A 24,485-nucleotide genomic window follows, 5' to 3' on the forward strand; every position below is an offset into this window, starting at 1 on the left:
TACGTTTTATAGTTTTATTTTTAGTGTTGGGTTTGCAGAGACATACTAAAAGTTATTAAAAAAAGACTCCACCGAAAACCCCTAAAACAACTATTAAAAATTGTGGCTTTTCTCAAAATTTACAAATTAAAAAAAACCACGTGCATTTTATGAACATTTTTTCGAGAAATTGACTTGGTACCACTGCTGATTTTTATTCATTTTCTAGTTCCTAATTTTGATGGATAATCCTTTCGCCATTTTGGAATGACATATTGGATATAAATAAAATATTTTAAATGTAATGATAGTTTTGTGACACATCAATTTAAACTAGATTTTTACGATGATTTCAGTTCTAGAATATTTTTTTAGATATCCTTTTAGCGAATTTCCCATATTGGGAATAAGCTATTACCGTAGTACTCACGGTAAGACCTGGACCCGGGACCGATTTTTTTTTTCGTTTTGGGGTCCCTAGAGGTCAAAAACACCATCCATTCAAATTCATATATATATATATATATATATATATATATACATGTGAAAAATAGAAAAATAGGGCTACTATATATAAATAAAGATTAAACATTAAAAAAACTTAGTACCCAAGTAAAATTATTTATTAAAAAATTTACTGACTATTGTTTTGGCTCTAAGGCCATTTTCAAAGTAAACAAAAATCAAAATAAGATATGTAAATAAATAAATAACATATGATATTATAAAACTTTTCTAACTTGTAACATAATTTTGTCTTCATTGATTAATTTATATACTATATGATGTGTTGTACTTATTTTCATTAATATTTTCTCAATTTCGCTATTGTTTCATATATTGGATTATTCAAATTTGGAATCATTGTATTAAAAATATTTGATTTGTTATTTTTGTAGTTCATATAAATATTAATTTCTTCTTTTACATTTAATTTTTCTCTGTCTTTTTCAATTTCTAATATTGTTAAGTTTTCTTCGATCTTAGTAAACTTATGTTTGGATTTTAGTAAATGATCTGCAAAATTTGATTTCATTGATGTTTTGTTCTTCGATTTGTATGCCTGTATATGTTCGTTGAATCTAACTTTAAAATTTCGATAGGTTTGTCCAATGTAGTAGTTGTCACAGTCAGAACATTTAATTTTGTATATACCAGATGCATTGTAAATATTTGCTGTATTGTTTGTTATAGGATTGTTGGTTTTATTGTGTATTATTTTAAAAATGTTATTTTTTGTTCTGTAGCTTAATTTTACTGGGGTATGTTTGAATGTTTTCCTGATTGCTTTGTTAAAATTGTTGTTGTATGGGACGCACATGAATTTCTTTTCTTCTTTGTGTTTTGAATTGTTTTCTAAGTTTGATTTTAATTCATTTCTTTTCTTAATTTTCTTCTTGATCATATTATCGATCATTTTGCTTCTATATCCATTTTTTTCGGCTAGATATTTTATAGTGTCGACTTCTTTCTTGTAATTTTCTTTATTTAAAGGAACATTGACTAATCTGTGTATTAATGAATGAAAAGTTGCAATTTTGTGTGTCCATGGATGATTCGAATTTTTTTTTTTTTTTTTTGTTTTTTCATCCAAAACAACAAACATTCTTTTAACATATTCAGAAAACTCACAACTACAGACATAATAATTCCAAAAAAAAATTTGAATCATCCATGGATACACAAAATTGCAACTTTTCATTCATTAATACACAGATTAGTCAATGTTCCTTTAAATAAAGAAAATTACAAGAAAGAAGTCGACACTATAAAATATCTAGCCGAAAAAAATGGATATAGAAGCAAAATGATCGATAATATGATCAAGAAGAAAATTAAGAAAAGAAATGAATTAAAATCAAACTTAGAAAACAATTCAAAACACAAAGAAGAAAAGAAATTCATGTGCGTCCCATACAACAACAATTTTAACAAAGCAATCAGGAAAACATTCAAACATACCCCAGTAAAATTAAGCTACAGAACAAAAAATAACATTTTTAAAATAATACACAATAAAACCAACAATCCTATAACAAACAATACAGCAAATATTTACAATGCATCTGGTATATACAAAATTAAATGTTCTGACTGTGACAACTACTACATTGGACAAACCTATCGAAATTTTAAAGTTAGATTCAACGAACATATACAGGCATACAAATCGAAGAACAAAACATCAATGAAATCAAATTTTGCAGATCATTTACTAAAATCCAAACATAAGTTTACTAAGATCGAAGAAAACTTAACAATATTAGAAATTGAAAAAGACAGAGAAAAATTAAATGTAAAAGAAGAAATTAATATTTATATGAACTACAAAAATAACAAATCAAATATTTTTAATACAATGATTCCAAATTTGAATAATCCAATATATGAAACAATAGCGAAATTGAGAAAATATTAATGAAAATAAGTACAACACATCATATAGTATATAAATTAATCAATGAAGACAAAATTATGTTACAAGTTAGAAAAGTTTTATAATATCATATGTTATTTATTTATTTACATATCTTATTTTGATTTTTGTTTACTTTGAAAATGGCCTTAGAGCCGAAACTATAGTCAGTAAATATTTTAATAAATAATTTTACTTGGGTACTAAGTTTTTTAATGTTTAATCTTTATTTATATATATACATATATATATATATTTATATATGTGTCCGTTAGCGCGATAACTCGAGCAAAAATGATCCGATTTTGATGAAATTTGGTACAAACGTGTAAACCTACGTTTATTCGAACGAGTTCGCGAACCAGCATGATCGGACCATGGGAACAGGGGTTTATGGGGGCTTTTATGGGGTAAAAATGGGTTTTTCCCATTTTTGACCCAAAAAACATAAAATTTTACAATTTCTTTCGAAACTATTTTGTAGAGCTTAAAAAAACAAATAATTTAGTATATTGAAGCGTTATAATGCGCCTAATGGTTACGGAGAAAATTCCAAAAAATTGTAAATTTAAAATTCCCATGTTATTCTTATGGAGAATAAGTAAACTGTTGTAGTTTGCTTGTTTATAAACATGTTTTGCCCAAATTTGGAAAATGTTTTTATTTCTTACTAACTATTAACATTTTACATAAAAAACACTTTTACCCTCCCTGTTGCAGCAAACCTAAGTATGTTTTAAACTGATTCTATTTAAATAGGGAATAAATGTGATATTTTTAAGGAGACATTTTAGTGTAAATCCATTCAGGGAAATGGAAATTCGCTTAGTCTGCAGGTTTGCTGCGGCGGGGGTATTCAGTTTTCAAACGACCCCTTACATTTCTTATGAACGTTTCGTACTTTGAATTTTTTTTATGATATTTTACATCTCCAGTTATTATTAACGCTTGCAGTCCGTTCTAGCCTTAACACATTCGCTGCTGAAACCTTTAAACAGGCGCTCGCCAATGGCGGCGAGGCCCGGGCGGAGCCCCGACGCGCTAACTGAATCAGCGATCGCTATTGGTATTGAAATATCTCAGTAAGACGAATCACAAAAGAGCAGTGGTGATTGTTCTGCGTTACTCCGAAAGTGGACGTAGTTCACTGAAACACCCAAAGGTAGCAGCACTGCCTGGATCAATAACCAGAGTCTTTGTAATACGGCTCGAACTGAGAAAATCCCCGAAAACGGGACAAAAGCATTGCCAGACGGGATTTTAAGGGCAATTTTTGTACCAACCTACACCAGAATAAAGCTCGCATTATAAGCTACAGGCTGGTAAAGATTACAACGTTCCCCGACAATGGCTGAGCTCACATTGAAACAATAAACATGACATGGCGCGCTCCCCCACCCGTGGACCCCCCGCTCCTCAGCTGAGACGCGCGGGGTCCACCGGTGGACCCGCCGCATCGAATGTGTTAAACTATTCAGTGATGTAAGGGCTGTCATTTAATTATTTGGGCTATTGATCATTAAAATCAGAAAATTTTAAAGATTTTTTAACGAGCTTCAAACAACAACACAATATGAAATTGACCTTTTTTAGAAATAAGACATTTTTAAAACGTTTATATCTCGGGTTGTATTAACAACACGAGATATAAATCTTCACATATTATCTTCATATAACACATCACCAAGTTCTTTCTGGTCTTAAATTACCCAGTAAATTATTGGCTTTCATTTTATTAATCTACTAGCTGACCCGGCGAACTTCGTATCGCCTAAGTTATAGGTTTCCCCTAAGACAGACCGATGGAAAAAAAGTACCGTTACGTTTAATTTTCAAGATGATCTCGTTCGCATCGCTCAATCACGTCCTGGTTGAAGTTCGTTCGCTACGCTCACTCACCTTTGGGTTGGAGCTCGTTCGCTGCGCTCACTTGCCTTTAGGTTGGAGCTCGTTCGCTACGCTAACTCGCCTCCAGGTTAGCTCGTTCGCTACGCTCACTCGCCTCCACGTTGAAGTTCGTTCGCTACGCTCACTCACCTTTTGGTTGCAAATTAGCTGTTGTCATAAATGTAAAAGAAATAATAGTGCTGCACCCTGTTGGTAATCCTTGTAACTTTAATGCTATTGAACATCATAGAACAGAACCAACTTGTTTAATTGAAACAGCTGTTAAGATTCATTAATTCCATTTCTCATAAGGTTAACATGGGAAACTCCAGAGCCACTAGGGCGGAGCCCTTTTAAGAATTTCGAAACGGGAAATAGTTTACGTCCGATTCGCATACCTACAGAATTTACACACCAAATTTCATTACGATCGGTGAAGTCGTTCCGGAGGAGTTTGCAGACAAACACTGTGACACGAGAATTTTATATATTAGATAATTACTAAATAAAATCTGACAAATTTAAAATGAGACATGGACTTTTATTTAAAACTAGCAGTTATCCAGCGCGCGTTGCTGCGCTAATAACTATTATTTGAAATTTTATTTTTTTCTTCTTTACGATAAATAATAAAAACGTATACCAAAAACAAAAATAGAATTGTATTCTTTTAATTGCCAGTGGATAAACTATGTTTTTTTTTGTTTTTTTTCATTTGGTTTATAGATACATAAGTTTTTTAGGCGTACCTACTACCTCGTGAGCACGCAACATACAGCTGTCCGTGTGTAAAGCATACATTTTCTACACTTAAACCGGCGACAGTCAGTGATTGCACTTGAGACTTATAAAAAACATTACACCAAATCTGATTCAAACAATAATCATCAGTAGTAAGTTTAAACGAGAAATAGTCTTAATCCCTAGAATATCGATGATTTCATCTGAATTACCCTTTGAATTGAAAGCGACTATAATTTCCTTTAGTCTTTTTCGTAATGACTGCGAAAAAAAGACTAAAGGAAATTATAGTCGCTTCAATTCAAAGGGTAATTCAGATGAAATCATCGGTATTCTAGGGATTAAGACTATTTCTCGTTTAAACTTACTACTGATGATTATTGTTTGAATCAGATTTGGTGTAATGTTTTTAATCGTCAGTCTGGTTCCGTTGCACAGCATCCGTGGATTTAAGTTTCGCATTAGTATTATTTGAGCTCTTCTTTTAATGACAGTAATGGTGGGTTAATGACAAATCGGGAGGCATTTGAATACCTGACATAGCTCACACGATTATTTTTCACTTAATAATTTATGTTAGATTGTGTGGGTATAGAACAAAGGATAAAGTTATTTAGGCATTGCTATCCCTTTTAATCTTTATAATACTTTGATAAAAGTTTTGTATGTTTACATATTTAACATTGGAGAATTCAAATGTTGTTCAATGCACTGGTATGCTGTGTTTAGGTTTTGGTCAATGGTTTAATATATATGGACTTATCAAAAAGTAAAATAGTTTTCTGTGCTGCATTCTGTGAAAACAGTGTGGCACTATTTAAAATCATGAGTAAAACAGAATGTTGTGATTATTCAAGCCTACAAAGCAGTTAGTGAAAGTAAACAAACTGCTTTTAAATTATATTTATTGTATGAATTGTAGTTCTAAAAGTCTGACAATCGACCCCTTAAAACCCTTTGGGGCGGAGCCCTTATGACGGATCTGCACCAAACTTCACACACACTATCCTTGAATAATATCTGGAAGTTTCACTACAATCTGTCTAGCGGTTTCGGAGTCTATAGGACACATACATACATACATACTTCCTCTTTTATAGGTATGGATTAAATAATTTTTATTTTGCGAATTGTCTTCAGTTAAAGACGTTTCCTCAATTCTAAATAAATAAATACGTAATCCATAGCTAAAATAAGAGTCAATACTTTGCTGAATTATTTTATAAGACTATAAAGCGTTTTTGGAGTTATTCAAGATTGAGGATATATGTAGCCTATTTACCTAAAGACAGTTTTCAAAATGAAATAAAATAATTTTAAATGAAGGTTCATGAGTCAATTTAAATTTGTCAGATTTTATTTAGTGATCAATAAAAATAAAGCCAAACATTTAATCAATACACTCAGACCATAAATAACTTGGTGACGTATTGGCAATCCAAAATATAAATCTTTTAATAAAAACTGATTTCCTAAAAAGTCAATTCAAGGTTGTGTTGGGGTTTGTAGCTCGTCTCAAAACTTTCATATTTTAATTATCAATAGCCAAAATAATGAAATGACCTTACATCACTGAATAATTTAAGGCTAGAACAGACTACAAGTGGTAATAATAACTGGAGATGTAAGAAATATCTTTTTTTTTAAATTTCAAGGTACGTCGTTCATAAGAAATGTATGGGGTAAAGTTTTCGTTTTAAATTATCTTAAAAGCGAAAAATGTTATTTAAAAACGCATTCCAAAATTGAAATCATCGTGAAAATCTAGTTTAAAATGGTGTGTCACAAAACTATCATTACTTTTAAAATATTTTATTTATATCTAATATGGCGATCCAAGATGGCGGTCAAAAAAGGGTTATCTATCAAAATTGGGTACTAAATAACGAATAAATATCAGCAGTGTACCAACTCAATTCCTCAAAAAAAGTTCATAAAAATGCATGTGGGTTTTTTTATTTGTAAATTGTAGGAAAAGTTGCCATTTTTCATAGTCGTTTTAGGGGGTTTCCCGAGGATAATTTTTTAACAACTTTTAGTCTGTCACTCTGCCGTCAACACTAAAACTAAAACTATAAAACGTTTCATTGAAAAAAATGTTAAGGTCATATCCTATCTCTGACTACTACTGTAGTTGTCTATTATGAAAAATTGAATTTTGTTATGTTTGAAAACGTCTCTACTTTTTCAGTGTTCCCATGCTCGGTTTTTTCGGATTTTTGTTTGTATATTATCCTGTATAAATGATTTCAAAATAACGGTCTAAATTTTCTTAAAGCAATCTTTCCGCCGTCAAATTGTATTTCACCCGGATTAGATGTAGCGGTGCAGCGCGCGTCACGGCTAGCGTTCCAAGTTGAAGACTGATAACAAATATATCCCATAATATATCCCATCATCAAAGCAAGATGCAAACTGATGTGATGGTTATTATTGTTCAAAATTTAATGCAGATTATTTTTATAGCCACAAAATATGTATTTTCATATCACCTGAGTTCATATTAGCAAAAATTTAAAGGTTTTACTAAAAAAATCTTTGAAATTTGGTATTTTTTTAATTTAAAGCTGTCTCATTTAAACAAAAAAATAATTATAATAATATATAAGTTGTTCTTATCTTGAAGTAGACTTAATGAGGAAGCTATTAAAACAAACCGGAGATTTTTAAGACGCTTAGTTGTCAAACTATATCCATTTTACTAAAAGCTTACATAAATCCAATATGGCGGAAGCTTTTTTCCAATATGGCGGCTTTCCGCCACTTAGATTTTTCTTGATTTTGAGTATGATGTTGTGGACCCCTTTGTTGACAAAATACCATACATTACATTTCTATTGCTTTAAGTTTGATGTTGGACCGTATTTTGACTAGCCTAAGAGGTTTTATCTAAGAATCTTGTAGAGACAAACTGCATCACTTCATTCAGTATTGAACTTTTTCAAAATATAATACCTCATGTGGCCCCTGAGGATATTATAACAAAAAGAGCCCAACTAGCGCTACTTTTGCACAAAAACCAACACATACATTTTGACAAAAGCCTTATTTGCGGATTATTGTTTAGCAAAAAGAATTAAACAAATTGCAAACTGTTAACTGAAAAATGTAAAATGTTGGAAATAGTAAAGATAGATCTGTTAGCTAAGCTTGAAAGAAATAACTGCCCAACCAACAACTCTTATAACAACCAAAGAACATACAAAAGCCAACAAATCAACATTCACCAAAAAGTAGATCAGATCTAAGCTCCCAGTCATCCATATAAGTTTGTCTTACCTACAGCTAACAAATTCAAACCACTTGAAGAAGACATACAACAAGCCACATCTCCAGAAGTATTTGGATATGGTCCAATCCCTACTTAACAACATTCTCCAACTCTAACAGTTCTGAGTGACAGTCATGGTAGACACTTAAATCATCTCATCAAAAATAAAAACTCGTCTCTTTAAGTTTGCAGTAACATGATGCCAGGTGCACATTTGGGTGTAGTAATGAGTAAATCTAAAACAACAGCTAAAAATAAATCTGATTATGTGGTACTCATCGCTGGAGCGAATGATACTTACATTGGACAGTAACAGGTAGTCCAAGTAGTAACATAAATTGAAAAACGCAATTTTATCCCTAAAGCCTTGCAATGTCTTGATCGGCAGTATACCATTCAGACGCGACTTGGCTCTCAATCATCAAATTCATGAAGACATTATGGAAGTTAACCTTTACATTCATGAACTTTCTCAGACTTTACCTGGTGTTAATTTCTTGGATCTTACTGGTTTGCCTGCCCGCTGTTATGAACCATCTGGTATTTATCTGAACTTTCTTGGAAAACAGTTTTTGAGCCAAAAAATCAACATACTGGTGTCTACGCCATTTTAGGGCATTACAAAACAGTATACAATACCTCAAAATGATAATATCTTGATTTTGAATCAAAATATGGATGAAGAAATCATGAAATTCAAAAGTGACAAACATGTCGCATTTGCACACTGTATATCCGCAGATGTAAACAGTCATAGAAATATGTCGGCAGGAGTTGCCGTCATTTTTCGGAAGCAATTTAAAAGACCTTCTCCATCGGACTTTCTCAGCCAACACCTTACATGTCAAATGCATGCTGATTCTGCTGTTGTTTATGGTCTAGTGACTAGGCCTGAGTACAATTTAAAGCCAACGGATGAAGATTACTTTACAGCATTCACGCAGATGGAGGAAAATTTCAAGAAAAAAAACTTAAAGAATTAATATGCTCTCTCATGGGCTGTGTTCGTGACAACATCAAGATAGAACCGTTTGCCAAGAGAATTGTCAAATTGCAGAGGAACACAAATGCTCAGGTAAAGATAATTACATATGAGCAGCCTTCGGCCACAAGAGTTCTATTTCAAGGGTATCCTCACTCTGAATTCATCAAACGCTTATAGCAGCTCATCTCTAGAGAAAGCTTGATCCACACTGACCCAAACTCCAGCAGTTCGCAAGTCTCGACTTCTAACTCTCCTAAATTGGATATTGTTGATCTCCTTCTACTGTGAACCCATCAACCCCTTACTGGAAAGGATGGTCTACTCCAATGGCGCAGACTTCGGACACCAACACAGATGGCTACATAGCACAGTCTACATAACACAGTCTACATAACACTACATAACATAGTCTTCCCTTCCCTACCTACACCGTCACGTTCAAGTGCTAATGTTTGTGATATAAGTGAAGTTATCTGTTCAGAAAGTCCAAGTGAAATTGTGCAAGAAGCTGTTGATTGTGTTGCTTTTGCTAATGAACCACTGGTCTCTGATTTAATCTCCTCGGCGATACATCTGAAAGACCCCATTTGAACAAGGTAGTTAGGTTTCCCAATAAAATAACCAACACTATTCAACCCACCTCAAAAAATAACTTACCTTTCACTGTTTTCCATCAAAATATTGAAAATTTAATAAGTCACATTGAGCCTTTGCAAATTATATTAGATGAAATAAATCCTAGAATCATAATCTTCACCAAACATAATATCAAAGAAGATGAATTAAAATACCTTAAAATTAGTAATTATGTTGTAAGTGCTTGTTATAATAGAAAATCTACGGTAAAAGGGGGTGTAATGATTCTCTCCGAGGAGGGTCTATCCGGTAGGCCAGTGGTCTTGCCAACATCTGATACATGTTTGGGTGAAGATACAATTTTTGAATTCTGTGCTGTTAGTTATAAGTTGAATGGTTGTCAAATTCGCTCACCCTCATCAGATCCATTTGAATTTTTGAAACGCCTAAATGCATTAAATAACAGTACCTGGGGACCGAGCTTTGCTCGGGGAAAATCATTAGTCCACTCTGAAAGCAGTCTTAGTACTATATTGGAGACACATATAGATCCATTCCCAAACTCCACACGGCTCGCCTTTACTACTTTCTACACCATTTCCTACGTCATGGACCTGTTTCCCTCCATTTCCATAGCACTTTAGAATTGTAGATACCTTAATCTAATCGTTATTAACAGTTCCCACACTCCGGACAGCTCGTCTTTACTACGTCCTACACCATTTCCTACGTCATTGACCTGTTTCCCTCCCTTCCCATAGCATTTCAGAATTGCAGATACCTTAATCTAATCGTCATAAACAGTTCCCACACTACGGACAGCTCGCCTTGACTACTTCCTTCGCCACTTCCTACGTCGCGGACCTGTTTTCCTCCCTTCCCATAGCATTTCAGAATTGCAGATACCTTAATCTAATCGTCATAAACAGTTCCCACACTACGGACAGCTCGCCTTGACTACTTCCTTCGCCACTTCCTACGTCGCGGACCTGTTTTCCTCCCTTTCCATAGCATTTTTGGATTGCAAATACTTTAATCTAATCATCATAAACAGTTCCAACACTCCGACAACTCGCCTTGACTACTTCCTTCACCACTTCCTACGTCGCGGACCTGTTTTCCTCCCTTCCCATAGCATTTTAGGATTGCGCATACCCTTATCTAATCGTCATAAACAGTTCCCACGCTCCGGACTACTCGCCTTGACTACTTCCTTCACCACTTCCTACGTCGCGGACCTGTTTTCCTCCCTTCCCATAGCATTTTAGGATTGTAGAAACCTTAATCTAATCGTCATAAACAGTTCCCACACTCCGTACAGCTCGCCTTGACTACTTCCTTCACCACTTCCTACGTCACGGACCTGTTTCCCTCCCTTCCCATAGCATTTTAGGATTGCCCATACCTTTATCTAATCGTCATAAACAGTTCCCACACTCCGGACAGCTCGCCTTGACTACTTCCTTCACCACTTCCTACGTCACGGACCTGTTTGCCATACATGCCATACATCCATACATTGCCATACATCAGTTATCAGTCGGATGCCGAGCAGGACGGTTGTGTTTTTGGAGTGCTTGTCTTATCATTGCCCTTATCTATCTACAGGTTTTCCTGTCATGGTTTGTAGATGAGCTTCTTAAATCCCTCAAATTACATGTGTACCGCAGATAAAGTATAAAAAATATAAATATAAAGACATACGAGTTTCTTTTGAGAGAGTTTCAATATCTTGTCAGTATAATTTTGAGACATACAGTATAAATATGGCTGATTGTTCTAAATGCTTAAAATCCCTTAAAAATGTGAAAGTTAAAGTAAGTTGTGCTGATTGTGAGCAGAGTTTCCATGCAAGATGTGTCAATATGTCCACGGATGAAGTGTCGTACCTATCGGAACAAGAAAGTGTTTGGAGATGTGAACCGTGTTCGAAGGCTCGCCGCAAGAGTATGGCTGTTGAAACTACAAGTTCTATGACTTATGACGATGTACTTAATTTGGTTTCCGAGCTCAGGAACGACTTCAAACGAGTTGAAACAAGTTTAGGACGTTCCCTAGATAGCTGCCACGAAGAAATATCAGCCACAAAGGCAATGGTCCAGAAGCAAAGTGAAGAATTGTCAGAGTGGATGAAAAGAGTAGAAGATCTCAAAACAGAAAACATGGCACTTCGCAATAAGGTTTGTAGTCTGGAATCGAGGATGGTTGAGATGGAGCAGTATTCACGCAGTAACACAATAGAAATTCATGGAGTCCCAGTGGAAAAGGGGGAGAATGTGGTCGCCTTAGTCAAGACAGTAGGACGTGCCCTTGATTACCCTGTGGAGGACAACATGATAGACGCCTGTCATCGTCTCCGTACTAGAGAAGGCTCTGGAAAACCTCCGGGAATTATTGTTAAAATGGTGAGAAGACTAGATGCTGAGGGATTGCTACAGAAGAGAAGAGTGAAGAGGAATATGAATACTCATGACCTGGGACTGACTGCTAAGGCCGCTGAGGTGGTATATGTAAACGAAAGTCTTGCTCCGGAACGACGCAGAATCCTTAACGCCGCTCAACTGCTAAAAAGAGAAAAGGGCTACACATACCTCTGGATACGGGGAGGCAAGATTTTCTTGCGGAAAAGTGACGGTGACCGAGTGATTGTTCTAGACTCAATGGATGACCTTGATAAGTGCAAATAGGTAGTCGAACTATAAGGAAACTCTAATACATAGCAAGGTAAATCTTATATTTTTGTGTGTTTGTCAAAAACATTTATCATTCAACTATGGCATTTTCTAATTTTAGAAGAAATACATATAATCAAAACAACATAATTAGGGAATTCAAGTGCAATTAATCTAATAATTTTAGAGATAGTACATTTATTTCTACTTGATAACTTCTTTTTTATTAAAATGCTCTGGAATAGGATGTGTTATCAAATCAATGATTATCAGTTGGATAACTAAGCTGAGCTTGACCTACATTCCACATATTCATTCTTTATCATTTGTTTGACCTTCCATTAACAATTGCAGGTGAACTGACTAAATAATTTAATATTGATAAGTAAAAATATGATAACAATATTTTGCAGGCTTGTTGTCTTCTAATACATGTTTATAAATAAAGATTTTTTCCAATACATAAAATGATGAGCTATAAAGTGCATAATCTGCGCAAAAAACATAAAACATTGTACAATGTATAATTGCTATTGCTACTATAGTACTAACATAACGAACCATAACCTGTGTAAGCTTTGTTTTTCTTTAGGTTGTTTCTTTCAATGTCTTATTTGACATTTATTTAATGCTATATTTGTGTTTTCTTAATCATGACAGGTAAAACTAAGGTATATTCTGATGTGGAATGTTATAATTCGGATATTTATCAACTAAATAAACTCGTAATATTTCATCAAAATATTAGGAGCATAAAGAAAAACTTTGACGATTTAATAGTGTTTTTAAGTCTCATGCGAGTTAAGCCAGACATTATAGTTTTGACGGAGACGTGGCTGCGGGATGGGGAGCCAGCTGATATGTTTAAGATAAAAGGCTACCAGGCGGTTTCAGCGTCGAGCCCTACACGTTGCGGAGGTATTGTTGTGTTTTATCGTGTTGATAAGCCATCAACGTGTCGTATCAATGATTCAACTGTCCATGGGGCAGATTCCCTATTCCTTGACTTCAAATTGCTTAATGCTTACTCTCTCACAATTTTTGCCGTGTATAGGTGGCATGGAGTTGCGTTCGCACAATTCCTTGCAAGCTTTGAACAGCAAATTTCCAGGTTTAAAAACAAGTTTGCTGTATGTGTGGGTGATTTTAATATAAATACTAAAATCAATAATAATGAAGTTGATACCTATTTTGAGGTTATTAGTCGGGTAGGCTTTGACAACTTGATTGATGCCGATACTCGAGTAACCGATCTCAGCTCAACTTGCATTGATCATATTTTGTATAGAAATAACAAATCATTAAAACTCCAATCGTTTGTTATTGACTCTAATATAACTGATCATCGTAGTGTGGGAGTCGCTATTGATATTGATTTAGGTACTACTAAAAATTGTGTTAAGCCAGATAAGTTTATCATTGATTACGATACCTTACAAGATACATTAAATAGTGAGACATGGGATCTTGTATATTCTGCCACCGGTGTAAATGAAGCTTTTGATATATTTATAGATACCCTTATATGTAGCATAAGCAAGTCAAAAAGGAAATTTGAAAAATCTGAAAGTCACAAGATCAAAAAACTTAAACCATGGATAACTATTGGACTGTGTCGTGCTATTAGCAATCGAAATACGATGTGGAGGAGAGTTAGACAACAACCTGACAATTTGGTTATTAAAAATAGATATATTACATTTAAGAACAATATTGCTAAATGGATTAAAGATGCAAAATACAACTACTATAATTCTCTATTTGAAACAAATAAAAATAATAGCAAAGTGCAATGGGATATTATAAACGAACTTAGTGGTCGAAAGAAAAAGGGGCCCGATGAAGTAAAATTAATTATTAATAACACAGAAGTATCGGACCCAAAGGAAGTCGCTGAAGAATTTAATAAGTTTTTTTCTGACGTCCCCATGGTATCGTCTTATTCCTCACAAAATGTTCCAATTGATAATGTTGAAATTTATAACAACCTTTTCAAAAATAAACCCATCGGAAATTCTATATTTTTATCTCCTGTAGCTGAAAAAGAAATTAATAATTTAATATCAAACTTGACATCAGGAAAATCCCCTGGAAGTGATGATATCAGTTCCCTTATGGTAAAAAAAGTTTCAGCTCAAATTACACCAATATTAACCTATATCTTCAACAAATCTTTCCTTGAGGGTGTATTTCCAAAACAAATGAAACTTGCGAAAGTTGTACCAATTTTTAAGAATGGTTCGCCTCTTTGTTTATCTAATTACAGACCCATATCTTTGCTTTCTGTTTTTTCTAAGCTACTTGAAAAAGTTATGAAGTGTAGACTTATTAGTTTCTTAAATGCTGTAAAATTCTTCTCTGAGGCTCAGTACGGGTTTCGAGAGGGACTAAGTACTGAAGATGCACTGCATAAATTTATTTCCCAGCTTTACAATGAACTAAATAATAAGAGGTTGGTTACAGGATTATTTCTTGATGTGCGTAAAGCGTTTGACACCGTTAATCATAAATATTTGTTGGGAAAATTAGAGAAGTCGGGCATTTGTGGAGTATCACTTAGCTGGTTCTCATCATATCTTTGTGAACGTGAGCAATATGTTTCTTTAGGTTCTGTAAAAAGTTCTGTCCAACAAATAAAGTGTGGCGTCCCTCAAGGCTCCGTTCTTGGACCGATATTGTTTTTGGTCTATGTAAATGACCTGTATAACGGTCCTTTGATAGGTAATATTACGGCTTTTGCTGATGATACAGCGATATCTTATTCGGCATGTTCTATAGAAGTTCTTAAATCGAACATAGAACATGATATGAGATTGTTATCGCTTTGGCTCTCATGTAACAGCTTATCGCTAAATGTTGATAAGTCTCATATAGTTAATTACTCCTTCCACAAACGTTTCTATTTTAACAGTGAAATAAAGTTTCATAACTGCAATTGTGCAGATGATTATCATTGTGACTGTCCATGTTTTAGACAGAGTAATTGTGTTAAGTATTTAGGGTTGTTGGTTGATGACCAACTTAATTGGAAAGATCATATATTTTCCCTAAAGAGATATTTTTTAATGTTTTTGAGAAAGTTTTATTTCTTAAGACCACTATGCCCTGATAGAGTGCTGATCCAAATATACCATGCTTTTGTACATTCTAAGTTCAGTTATGGAATTGTTTTTTGGGGTAGTACATACGTTAGTTATATTAAGCCTTTAATTATACTCCAGAAAACTTACATTCGGATAATATGCAAGGAAAAAATTAGAACAGAATCTTTGCCGTTATTCTCCAAATTAAATATATTACCCTTAAGATATCTTTACGTATTTAAGGTCTTACTTTTATTTTACAATGTAAGTGGAAATGTTGGTGCTGTTATCGATGATGACCCTGAGCGACGCATAACTAGATATGCTCATAATGTAAAACTTCCAAAACCTAATACTTCTTTTTTCCAAAAGACCTTCGCTTACCTGGGTCCTAAATTTCTTAATATTATTCCTAAAAGTATTTTAAATATAAATTCAGACCATTCCTTAAAGAAATCATTAAAAACATACTTATTGAGTATGACGACAGACAATTTCCATCAACTATTTTTGATAATGCAATAATGAATTTTCCAATCTTTCTCATTGTAAATAAAATGCGATAAATCAAGTTATCGATAAAAATTTCAGTAATTTATCGAGGATAATTTGGAACATCACTTAACAACAAGAGATTCTGTGGTTATATATTAAAAATTATGTTTAGTCTGTAGCAGGGGCTTCTTATTTTAGAATCTATATATATAAAATCCAATGTATGTTTGTATATTTGTATGTTTGTATATTTGTATGTTTGTCCTTTATGGACTCCAAAACCGCTCGACAGATTGTAATGAAACTTTCAGGCATTATTAAGTATTATTCAAGGATGGTTTGTGTGAAGTTTGGTGCAGATCCGTCAATAGGGCTCCGCCCCAGTGGCTCTGGAGTTTCCCGTGTTAACCTTTTGAGTACTCATATTTAAATGGAATTAAAGAATCTTAACAGCTGGTGCAACTAAACAATTTGATTCTGTGATGTTCAATAGCATTAAAAAGTTAATAGGTTTACCAACAGGGTGCAGCACTATATTTATTTTTAATTTATGAGAACAGTAAATTTGCAACCAAAAGGTGAGTGAGCGTAGCGAACGAACTTCAACCAGGACGTGATTGAGCCATGCGAACGAGCTCATCTTGAAAATGAACGAGCATGTGACATAAAACCACAATAGGACAGGACGACGTCTGTCGGGCCAGCTAGTACTATTTATAAACATCTGTTCAATAAGATTTTTTGTTAAATCTCAAAACATTTGTTAATCTTTATGTCATATTTTTCTATAAACAGGAATTGTATATACATTTGTCAAGATGGGCCATTTATATTGTCATTTCATGTTAGCTAATACTATATTTTAATCACTTTGTATTCAGACTTGTAACTCCTACGTGCGAGCAGGAAATTCTTTCCTAGCACGTTAGTATTTTATTTCCATATAGATTAAGTTGTAGGTAAGATTTAATTTTTTATTGTGTTTTAGTGTGCATTTTAGTATGTGTCTAAGTATCTTTCTTATCATCAAAAGGACAGTTTGTATTTTTAAGATACCTAATAAGAAATTGTTTTATATTTCAATCAAATTTGTAAAAATTTGGAAATAAAAAATACTTTGACTTTGACTTTGACTTTGTTTCCCTCCCTTCCCATAGCATTTTAGGATTGCCCATACCCTTATCTAATCGTCATAAACAGTTCCCACGCTCCGGACTACTCGCCTTGACTACTTCCTTCACCACTTCCTACGTCGCGGACCTGTTTTCCTTCCTTCCCATAGCATTTTAGGATTGCAGATACCTTAATCTAATCGTCATAGGACTACTCGCCTTGACTACTTCCTTCACCACTTCCTACGTCGCGGACCTGTTTCCCTCCCTTCCCATAGCATTTTAGGATTGCAGATAGCCTGATCTTATCGTAATAAACAGTCCCCACACTCCGGACTGCTCGCCTTTACTACTTCCTTCATCACTTCCTACGTCACGGACCTGTTTCCCTCCCTTCCCATAGCATTTTAGGATTGCCCATACCCTTATCTAATCGTCATAAACAGATCCCAGACTTCTCACTGCTACCCTTGACTACAATGTATCGAGTAATATTCAGTATAATCTTTGCTAAATGATGTTTTTCCTTTTGTACTGTATTTGTAATTTGCTAGTATACTGTGGGTAGTTGGCTTATTATGAACACATGCTTACAAAGAAAACAACAAGTACAACTTCAAGTCTTTTGTTTACTTTTTCCATGTTATTTAATTCAGCCAACAAGGTTACCTAGCAACCCATAAGACTAATGTTAAAAAAATGTGATTTTTAGTTTCATTTTTCTACGTAATTAGATTTTTGTTGGCAGTTCTAACTGCAGTAAACTCGTTTTTAGGCCAGAATTAAACTATTTACAACATTTGAAGAAAATCGTCGGAACCGTTTTCGAGATCTTTGTGCAAGCAAGCATACATACATACATACAAGCAAACATTGCTCGTATTAGAGTATAGGATTTTGATAAAAAGATGTAAATATATTATAATTGGTGGGGACATAAATATCAATGTTTTGGTGGATTCAAGGGAGCACTTAGAACTTAAGAATGTATTAAAGAGTTATGGTATGAAGTATCTTGTAAAATTTCCAACTAGAGTAACTTCTACAACTGCCACTTGTATTGATAATTTTATGTCAAATATTCCCACAAATTGAACTAAAACTGAACTGGTTTAATTTCTAGTTTATCCAATCATGATGCACAAATTATTGAAGTAAATTTAGAAAATTCTTTTAGAAATAATAATGAGTATATAACGTTGCATAAAAGAAGTTTTACAGAACAAAATATAGCAAAATTTTCAAACATGTTGTCTGTAGAAAATTGGTTAAATGTGTATTGTGCCCCAGTTGAAATTAAGTTTGATGTATTTCTAGATATTTTATTTTATTTTATTTTAATGTATGTTTTCCAAAAGTAAAATGTAGGAAACCCTTTAAAACTAAGAACAAATGGATAACTTATGATTTGTATGAGTTGCAATCGGAGATAAAAAATCTTAAGCAGGTCTTCTCATGATCCTAATTTAAATAGGAGTGTCAAAGAAAAAAAAGGAGTATAATAAAAAGATTTTTGACAGTAAAGTTAAACATTATGAAAAACAAATTAGAGAATCTTCAAATGTTAGTAAAACTACTTGGAAAATTGTTAGAGAAGAAATTAATATAAAAAATATGCACATTGAAACAAATATAGCACTGAACTCTGATGGATAAGAAATAAAAGATCCTTGTGTAGTCAGCAATATGTTTAATGATAATGATCATTATATTAATCTAGTTGAGACAAATGTAATTCCTAAGTTGAATCAAGTTGCAGCTTCTTCCAACATTTCTTTGCCTAATTATACTGATAAAGTTTTTGTTCCTACTAGTATAGAGCCTCATCAGCTGGAAAAATCCCCACTTTAGATTCACTGCTTCGTTGTTGGTGAAATTATGGCAGAAGAACTTTGAAGACAAAATCGTCTTAACTTATGTGAGTCTTCATGGTTGCAAACTCAATTTCATTACTGAGTTTGCTCCCTGGAGGGGGGGGGGGATTTTACGAAAGACTAATTGCCCTAGTCAAAAGGTGTCTGAAAAAAGCTATTGGACTACAAAAATTGAACTACACACAATTGTAAACTGTTCTCGTTGAGTCTGAGGCAATTATAAACTCCAGACCACTTGTCTACACATCCTCCAGTGAATCATGTGTAGCAGATGATATAATTACTCCAGGACACTTTTTGAATTTCCACGGGAAAATTGAGTTTTAAGACAGACAGTTGAAGATAAAAGACTTGATACTACCTTTCAAAACGAGAGTTCAACCATGAAAAGGCTTTTAGAAGCTTGGAACAAAGGTAACTCAATATTAGATTCTTTTTGGAGACATTGGCAAACAGAGTATTTAATCTGTCTGCGAGAAAAACGAAACCATGAAATAAAACAAAAGAAAGGTACTTCAAAACTTATTCCACAAATCGGTGACATCGTATTAGTCTCTGAAAACCTACCTCGTGGGAGCAGGAAGATGGGAACGATTGTAGAACTTCACATCAGCCGTGACAAAGAAGTAAGAAGTGCAACTGTAATGTTGAAAAATAAGAAGAAGGTGGTACGACCTTTAAGCTTACTTTACCCCCTGGAAGTAAATTAGTGAAGGAGATGTTAAACTTTTATGTTCCGTGGGAGTGTGGCTAAACCAAGAGACTGGATATAGCTAATGTTTTTATTTACATATGTTTTAAAATATTTAATATATATTATACAATAAATAATTTAATATATAACAAATATTTATATGAACATTAAAATATAAAATCTAAAGAAAAAGAAATATAACATGTATGATATTTTTTGTGATTGTATGTAAATTATTAACTTTTTGAATGAAAACTAAACTGGGTGAAATAAGTGTTCTTTATTCTTTTAACTTAAACTAAATTTTATATATCAAACTAATCCAATTCTTAACTTATATTTACTAAGTAACAAGAAACTTTAAACTTAACTTCTAAACTTTGCTCAACTAAATATATAATTTACACGCTTCCACAATTAAACTTCTTACTGGACAAGAAAACCTAAATCCTCAATATAATTTCGTGTCACCTATGTTTATTTTTTACTTCAATCTAATCCAAAACGTGCGTTGCAACACTCACATGTGTACGGTTCCATTAGAACCTTTGTAACTTGAAGCGCGCTGCTAGCGCTCATTGCAAAATGAACCTTTCAGGCGCGCGTTGCAACGCACGGTGTTGGTAGCATACGGCGAGGAGCCGACAACGGCAGTGAATCGAACACCGAGCAAGCCCTAGAGACACATCGTGGAACCTTCCTTTATTTAGGACAGTCTACATTTATTCTATTTGTCTATTGTAATCGTCAAACCTAAGATTTTTTAAATATATTTAATTGAAAATCAAATGGAAATTCTCTTAGTCTGCAGGTTTGCTGCGGCAGGGGTATTTTTATACATCTTATGTCTAAATAACTTATGGTCTCACCTTTTGGTTATATCCTTCAATTCTTCCTTGTCTTGTTTCTTATCAGGAGGGGACACTATTTTTGATCGATATCCACTCTTTTTTACGATCTCTTGCAAAACTTTCCAATCTGTAATTACTGACTCTGGTTTATCAAAATAGTCGGAGCCTTCAACATATATCATAGTTTCAAAAATGTGATCTGTAAAAAATATTATAAGAGCTCAGAACCTTATAATTATGCAACACTACAGACCACTAAATAGTCCAGGCGCTAAACGGGTTGAGTATGCACTGAAAGTCTGACAAAATTTGACTTTTGATTATTGTTGGGGACATCTAGTAGATGAAAAAAATCGATGATGTCGCATTTCTAGGGTGGTCACAACTCGGGGGGGAGGGGGGGAAGTTGCGCGGGTCATCGGTTTACGTTTCCGCGTCTAACGGTTAATGATAGAAAGGTGAATTAAGCGTCTATCTACGCCCAAATATATTGTCCTTCAAAAAGGTTATTACAACCTTTCTTCTATCTCTTATACTTTAGGCGCTAATCAACATTTATTGCAAATAATACAATATAAAAATACTTTAAAATGAAATATCGGAAATATTGCGCTTGTTTAGGGCATGTTACAAACTATTTATGGTTATAGTGTGATTGTTGACGGAAAGCGGCTGGCTGAAGGGTCGACCCTACTCACACACACGCAGGCCTCACACACACAGACGCAAGGGATTAGGACGGACGTGGGACGGACCATTGTCCTGCCACTCGAGTCATCGGTGGCTCACGGAAATTTAACTATCATTTTTTTTAATTTTACGTTTGTTATAAAATCTGGTAACGCTTTTGACTTCAGCTCAAAATGCTTAGTACAATGATACCAAACAATATATATTTTGCTTACAAAGTGTAAAAGCTACGAATATTTTAACACTTTTTTATTAGGTAGCTACTTGTCATAATCATTTCGTGTTTGGACTCATTTTTCATTGAATTAAACAACAAATTTATCAACACTAACCAGTTTACTGTATATCTAACATCAAATGAATTGCAATTTTGAGGTATCATACAACAGATGTTATATTTCTACTTAGTGAATAGGGGATCGGGGCTTTCAGGCAATTAGGACGGTGGTGAGTGTGCGTGCGTGAGTCGGGTCCCTCGCAGGTAGGGCTGAGCTCCAGCCGCACTCCGGTAAAAATCAGACTATAGAAAAACTAACAAGTAGTACAACAGCACCAAGTTTAAACAAATCTGTGCAAAAACAACAGAGCTACGTTGATTTCAGTAAGAGTAAACGTGGAAAATTCGTAGTAGTATCGAGGCGCGCATGGATGGTACGTAGCCCACAGTCAATATAGGTTTGATGTTGTAAGTAACTATGGGAAAGCTGAATTTTTCTATGCTGTTAGACCATGTTGAGATGATCATTTTCCCAAAAGTCCCCACTCCTACCCCTTTGTGCTTTCCTCTACCCCCCCCCCCCCTATTAGATAAATTTACAGTCTCTTAGAAATTAAGCTATAACTTTAAAACGGATAAGGATAGTAACGCAATCTTTAATTAATCATTTTGCGTTACGATACTCTACAAAAAGTGTATTTACCATGGTATCCTAAATATTCATAGTTAAAAAATATCATAAACATAAAAAAGTAATTTTTATGGATTAATTTATGAAACTTTTCTTTGTAGATTTTTTATACGAGGTCGCACAACAAAATGTTTGATACAAAATTTGGGGTGCATAGTTTACATTTTAAAATGATGATACATAGTTATTAACAGTTTGTTTGCATATAGTGGTTGTAGATAGTACAGTATATTGATTTTACAGGACTCTGGCTTTTTTGTGCACCGCAACAATGAAACAATTACGTATATTATGGTTTTTGTATTTGAATTTGCCGCTTTATATAGATTATATTAACGTTATGTAGCTCATTCAGTACATATACAGACTATAGTGGATACATATGAATGAATATCGTGCATTTGCTGCTGTACGCCAGAGCGTCATTTTATTATAAAGGGTGTCTCACCTAAAGTGAACCAATAGATAATTTTTTTATTATGAGATATAGAGTTAACTTCTTATGGGACACTACCCTTTATTTTAAGATGTTTTTTGAGTGGTTTCGAATTTTAAAAATATGTTCGCCATTTTCCAATATGGCTGACAACTTTGTTAGTCCTATGGAATACCCTGTATTTTATGATTGTTTTAGAATGTAAACGCTCAATTTTTAAACCTTTTTATTCTTGACATTTTTCTCTAAAGCTACTTGTTTAGGAGTTACATCGAAGAAGAAATGGTTTGTGAGTACATCCTGCATCCTGTAGCTCATAAACGAGTAAGTTTAAGAGCGAAAATACAAAGAATAAACAAGTTTTCAAATCACATCTACATAAAAAAACCATAAAATAAATTGTTCCAATATCAAAGTAAGCTACCATTTTTGAAAATGGTGACCATTTTTAAAACAACAAAATCAGTATTTTTTAACGTATTTTATATATTTTTTTGAACGAGGACTTATATGTGACTTATTTATTCTTTGCACTTTCTCTCTCAACTTACTCGTTTATGAGCTACAGGATGCCGAATGTACACCACAAGCCTTTCTTTTAGATATAACAGGCTGTAACTCCTAAATGGGGTAGGTTTAGAGAAAAAATGTCACGAATAAAAAATAGCTTTTAAATTCTAAAAGAATACTAAAATACAGCGTATTCCATGAGAAATAACAAAGTTGGTGGCCATATTGGAAAATGGTGGAGATATATTTTTTTTATTCGTAATCATCCCTAAAAACATTTTTTACAAATAAAGGGGGTCGTCTAATAAAAAGTTAACTCTATATGGAAAATTAAATTTATGTATGTTCAATCTCAACCGGGATGAAACGTGTACCCTTTTATAGCAGAATGTCCAATTTTAATAAAGATACGTAAATTTTGGTCCAACAAGTTATATTTAAATGAATATGAGTTTTTTTGAATTTTTAAATGGCAAAGATTGGCGGGCACTTGGAAATTATCTTAAAGAGGCGTGGAGTAAAGGGTGGGAATTGATAATGGAGTATAATTATTAAATTTAAGAATTGAGATATCAATACAAAAATGGGAAAAATCTATGTAATTTAAAAATTTTTAAAAATATTGTTTGTTAAGTATCTATCAAAGTAAATTATAAAAGTAACAGGTTTGTTTTATGAATTATTAACTGTTGTAGGATTCAGATTCTCAGTAGGCTACATTTAAATTTTATTATTCATTCAATTGTTATCTGATCTTTATTAGTATGTAGTGCTATTTGTGTATATTCTGTAGTTGAAATCAGTTTATTTTTTGAATAATTGTATGTGATTCATGGATTTTTTTAAACTGTTTTAAAATATTTTAAAATCTGTGTGTCTAACACAAAACAGACGGTCTTTGACCATTGTTCTTTGCATTTAAATATAAAAAAAGACACTGTATTGATATTTTATTACAATGAACAAATTTTTTTCTTCTTCAGAAATCCATAATAATTCTTTTTAAATATTTATTTATCTCATAATTCTTTTTGTAGATTATCGTAACGCAAAATGATTAATAAAAGATTGCATTATTATCCTTACCCGTTTTAAAGTTATAGCTTAATTGCTAAGAGGCTGTAAATTTATCTAAAAAGGGGGGTTAGAGGAAAGCACAAGGGGGGAGGAGTGTTGACTTTCGGGAAAATGGTCATCTCAACATGGTCTAACAGCAAAGAAAAATTCAGCTTTCCCATAGTTACTTACAACATCAAACCTATATTGACTGTGGGCTACGTACCATCCATGCGCGCCTCGATACTA

General features: G+C 33.6%; 1 protein-coding gene across 2 annotated transcripts in view; it reads right to left on the minus strand.

Annotated features, from left to right (window-relative positions):
• The window catches only part of LOC128982709 (translation initiation factor IF-2, mitochondrial), a 264,910-nt gene that overhangs the window by 196,357 nt on the left and 44,068 nt on the right, over positions 1-24,485 (minus strand). For both annotated transcript variants that reach the window (XM_054401656.1, XM_054401650.1), the window contains one exon: positions 20,655-20,835. In XM_054401656.1, coding sequence (XP_054257631.1) covers positions 20,655-20,835 — 181 coding nt within the window. The remainder of the gene's footprint in view (positions 1-20,654; positions 20,836-24,485) is intronic.

Source organism: Macrosteles quadrilineatus, unplaced genomic scaffold, assembly GCF_028750875.1.
Source record: "Macrosteles quadrilineatus isolate MER2022 unplaced genomic scaffold, UCM_ALF_1.0 Scaffold_1__1_contigs__length_201487025, whole genome shotgun sequence".
Classification (NCBI taxonomy): Eukaryota; Metazoa; Arthropoda; class Insecta; order Hemiptera; family Cicadellidae; genus Macrosteles; species Macrosteles quadrilineatus.